At 50.1% G+C, this 4,173-nt stretch overlaps 1 protein-coding gene across 1 annotated transcript; it reads right to left on the reverse strand.

Annotated features, from left to right (window-relative positions):
- LOC109949649 lies at positions 1,009-1,795 on the reverse strand. The gene is made up of 3 exons (XM_020565735.1): positions 1,700-1,795; positions 1,531-1,599; positions 1,009-1,449 (listed from the first exon to the last, which is right to left on the reverse strand). The coding sequence occupies exons 1-3, from the start codon at positions 1,793-1,795 to the stop codon at positions 1,009-1,011; spliced, it is 606 nt and encodes a 201-aa protein (XP_020421324.1).

The following is a 4,173-nucleotide window of genomic DNA, read 5'->3' on the forward strand; positions in this document are numbered from 1 at the left end:
TGTCGCTTCGGCATCCCCAACTCCATCGTCACCGACAATGGCCGGCAATTTGACAACGCCAAATTCAAACAATTTTGTTCCAACCTCAAGATTCGTCTGTGTTTCGCCTCCCCAGCCCATCCTCAGTCCAATGGCCAGGTCGAAGCCGTGAACAAAATTATCAAGAAGACCCTCAAGACAAAACTTGACAAAGCCAAGGGCTGCTGGCCAGAACTACTCCCAGAAGTACTCTGGTCCTACCGCACCACCTTCCGCACATCCACGGGTGAAACGTCGTTCTCCCTATCATTTGGAACCGAGGCCGTGGCCCCGGTAGAGATTGGCCAGCCCACATACCGAACCTCCACTTACGATGCCACGGCCAATGACGAGCAGTTGGCCCTCAACCTCGACTTCATTGACGAGCTCCGGGACTAATCGAGCATGCGTAATGTCGCGTACAAACAACGGATCGCCAAATATTACGACTCCCGAGTCAAGCCCCGTGCTTTCAAAATGGGGGACTAGGTCATGCGCAAAGTTTCCTTGGCTACCAAAAATCCCAACGAAGGTACCCTCGGCCCTACATGGGAAGGTCCTTATGAGATTATCAAAATCTGCCGCCTCGGCACTTATCAGCTTCGTGATTCCACAGGCAAGACGTTGCCTCACCCGTGGAATGCTGACCACCTCAAGTACTATTACAAGTAAACATATCTAGACCCTAGGACAATACTTTGGTCTTGATTATTTACTGTAAGGTAGAAGTAAGGTATCTAGACCCTAGACCACTTGTACCTTTTGCCTTTCAGCACCTATTTAAATAAAACGCCCGACTCCGGCTCATTTTCATGCATTCACATGGCAATTACTTTACTAGCACACTTGATATCAAACCAAGTCTCATATCATAAATAAAAACACCCTTGCTCCAGGCAAGGACAAGTGTTCATACATAAACAAAATAAAGTGTTCCAACACAATCACTAAAGTACAAAATCACTATAACACATAACGAAGGCAACGCCTTCAAGACTCGGTCGACGGGGCATCCTCAGTGGCCGGCTCAGCCTCTGGTGTCGGGGCGCTAGCATCCGCAGGAGGGGTCTGTGCAGGGGGCTCGCCACTGGTGTCAAAGTTAATCTCCACCGAGGGGTTGAACCTAACCAACCTATCTTCCCAGCAAAGCTGCTCATCAACCAGTCGATCCATGATATAGCTCTTCAGCTCCTCTGAGGATCGGAAGGACTCAATCGCCTCGACTCGGGCAGCAGCCACCTCCTCGGCCTTCGATCTCTTCAGCTCCTCCACCTCCTTGGCCAGGGCCGCCTTTTGAACCAGCAAGGCGTTCTTCTCTCGGATGGCCTCCTGCGCCTCCGCCATTTTGCTCTTGGCTAGCTCATCCCGCCTCTTCAGCCTCTGGATCTCCTTGTCAGCCTTGGCCATGCTGACGTACATCTCGCCAAAGGCCTGCAAAACAAAAACCATGTTAGTCAATCCATACAAAAATAAACCAAAACAAATACATTCAGAAAGGGCCTAAACACTTACATAGGCAGAGGTGAGGATCGTCTTTTGGACCCGGTCAATGAAGGAAGCGGCTGGAGTCCTCGCCAGAGCCTCAGGGTCACTTTTCACAGACGTTCACTAAAGGCACCTCCTGCCGGTGCATAGCCAGGTTGACCTCCTTCTTCTGCTGGCGTAGCCTGCCGAAGTCTACCTTCTCTACCCCTTCAGCGAACACGTCCTCCATGCCGAAGGGTAGCTTCGGCGGTGCCTGCAGATCAAAGGGCGGAAGTCTCGGTCCTGACCCCATCACATGCTGATGAGCCTCCTCCAAGGCTTTCCTTTTCCCCAGCACGTCCGCAACCCGACCCTCATCATCATCCCTGGGTCGTTTTCTAGCACTCTTCTCAGCTTTCTTGGCCCGAGACTCCCTCAGCCGCTTCTGCATCTCGGCCTCATCAATGTCTACGGCCACCTTCGTGCTCCCCCTTATGATGCCAGCCACTGTCAAAACAAACAAAGCAATTCTATTACTCAAACTCACAAAGGCTTAGCACACAACAAAAAGATGACCCAGTACTTACTTCCTTGCAGCAGTCCGGACTCAAACAAATTCTTCTGTGTGACTAGGTTCCCGCACTCACGCTCAGTCTCTGATAGCTGCGCCCTCACCCACTCAACCTCGTCTTCTTGCTCCTTGGAGATAGGGCCCCACTTCACTGAACCTGCACCGAGAGTTAGAAACTACTTAGCCATTTACACTGGCACAAACAAAATACAGAACCAAAAATAGGAGCCAAGACAACACAATCAGGCATTGGACAATCTTAAGGGATGGGGCCAAGGACCTATAGACTGGAAGTGGGTAGGAATGTGCTGGACAACGCTCTTCCCTGGAGGACTCTCCCAGTCCCCGTAGGCCATGCACCACCTGTTCCTCCAGGACTTTTGCGTTGTGGGCTTGTGTCCAATAAAATAGCCTCTCTCCTTCGCCTTTCGGCAATTCGCCTGTACCCAGCCAAAATTCCCCTGCTGCTTCGAAATGGAGTACAGGTACATGAATTGCTCAAACGTTGGCTCCCCTAACCCAGCCAACCACCAGGCAATATACACCCCATGAAGAAGAATTCAAAAGTTGGGATTATACTGCCCCCGTGCATACCCCAACTTGGCCAACATCATCTGAACCCACGGATGAAACGGTAGTCTGAAGCCGTGCCGATACATATCTGTAAAAATCATCACGGAGCCATCCGAGGGATATCTGACTACATCGGCCTCAGTGGGTAACCTCAAGCCCACATAGGCTGGCACACAAAAATCTGTTCGTAGCTGGGCCAATTTCGCTTCTGTAAATGTATTCCGCCTCGGCAACGGGACACCAACCCGGATGTCTAATCCCTCTGACACCGAAGCCACGGCTATACCCACAGACCCTGATGGTGATGCTTGGTTGCTCGAACCCACTTCTTGCGTTTGAGGCAAGGCTAGAACCCGGTTAGCTATAGCCTCTAACTCTACGTAATTCCTCTGCATCTCCCTATATGCAGCCGACCCAGAGTCTACCGATGGCTCACCCCCCTCAGCCCCACGCCCTATCATCCTACTTTCTATAGTGCCTTCTACCAGACCCTCTGTCTCTGAACTCTCCTCTTCAGAACATATATACTGGCTGGGCTCTTCACTCTCAGTATCATCCCCACCAAAGGCAGGGGGGTCAAGACTTTCCCTATCAGAACTTTCAGACATCTACAAATATGGAAAAACAAGAAAAAAGAACTAAATGCACATGCAGAGAGGATCGAACCACAACAACAAAAATTTGCCAAATCTTCATGCCAGGCAAGAATTCTACATGTTCATACATATGTTCAACATGTTCATCATATTCATGCTCATGTTCAATGTGTTCTTCCTAACCTTCAACATGTTCATGCAAAACAAGACATTTCAATTCAAAGGTTCTAGCGAAATAAGGTCTAACCTTGTTCGTAGCATCACGAATGGTTTACCGGAAATCACCTCAGCCACAAGCACCACCACAAACTAATCACCGGAAATCGCCTCTCCTCTTCTTCAATTTCTCACAAATTTTCTCAACTCAACTCAAGTGTGGTGCCTTCCCCACCCCAAGTTCCTTTTTATAGCCAACTAAGGGTACCACGCCTCGATTCACGAGCAAACCCTAGCACCCTTTCATATTCCCTCCTAAATCCCTTGTACCTACACACAATTTGAAATTCAATTTCCAAAATACACAAACAACCCAAAACAAAAAAATTGAGGGAAACATAGGGGCCTTGCCGAACGGCAAGGCCCGTGCAAACACAAAATGGAGTCCGAAAATTTCAAGTTTGCTAGCCTACTCCATAAGCCCAAACCTATTACAAGGCTCGGCCCAAATTTGATCAAGACACCCAAGCCAATTCCACCACATAATATAAATGGGCTTGCCGAACGGCAAGGCCCGGGAAACAACAAATGGGGGACTCACCTTTTCGGTCAAAATACTCTCCACACCACCCTTGCCGATCGGAAGGATTCAGCAAATACCTCAACGACCCTGCGCAGCACCTGCCGAAGGCCCTAGCCCCGTGCTCCAGCTACGGCGCCTGCCGAAACAACCCCAGCCACGGCCTGCAGAATCTGCCAGCAACACCGCCTGCCGCAGGACACCTCAGCCGTCGC

The sequence above is a fragment of the Prunus persica genome, chromosome G6 (assembly GCF_000346465.2).
Source record: "Prunus persica cultivar Lovell chromosome G6, Prunus_persica_NCBIv2, whole genome shotgun sequence".
In the NCBI taxonomy this organism is placed as follows: domain Eukaryota; kingdom Viridiplantae; phylum Streptophyta; class Magnoliopsida; order Rosales; family Rosaceae; genus Prunus; species Prunus persica.

Excerpts from the sequence above, each read along its gene's own strand:
- LOC109949649 (XM_020565735.1), bottom strand. The coding sequence starts at position 1,795 with ATGGGGTCAGGACCGAGACTTCCGCCCTTTGATCTGCAGGCACCGCCG. Across the intron at positions 1,600-1,699 it reads TCGCTGAAGGGGTAGAGAAG|GCTCTGGCGAGGACTCCAGC; the intron begins GTAGACTTCGGC and ends AGTGACCCTGAG. Across the intron at positions 1,450-1,530 it reads CGATCCTCACCTCTGCCTAT|GCCTTTGGCGAGATGTACGT; the intron begins GTAAGTGTTTAG and ends TTTGTTTTGCAG.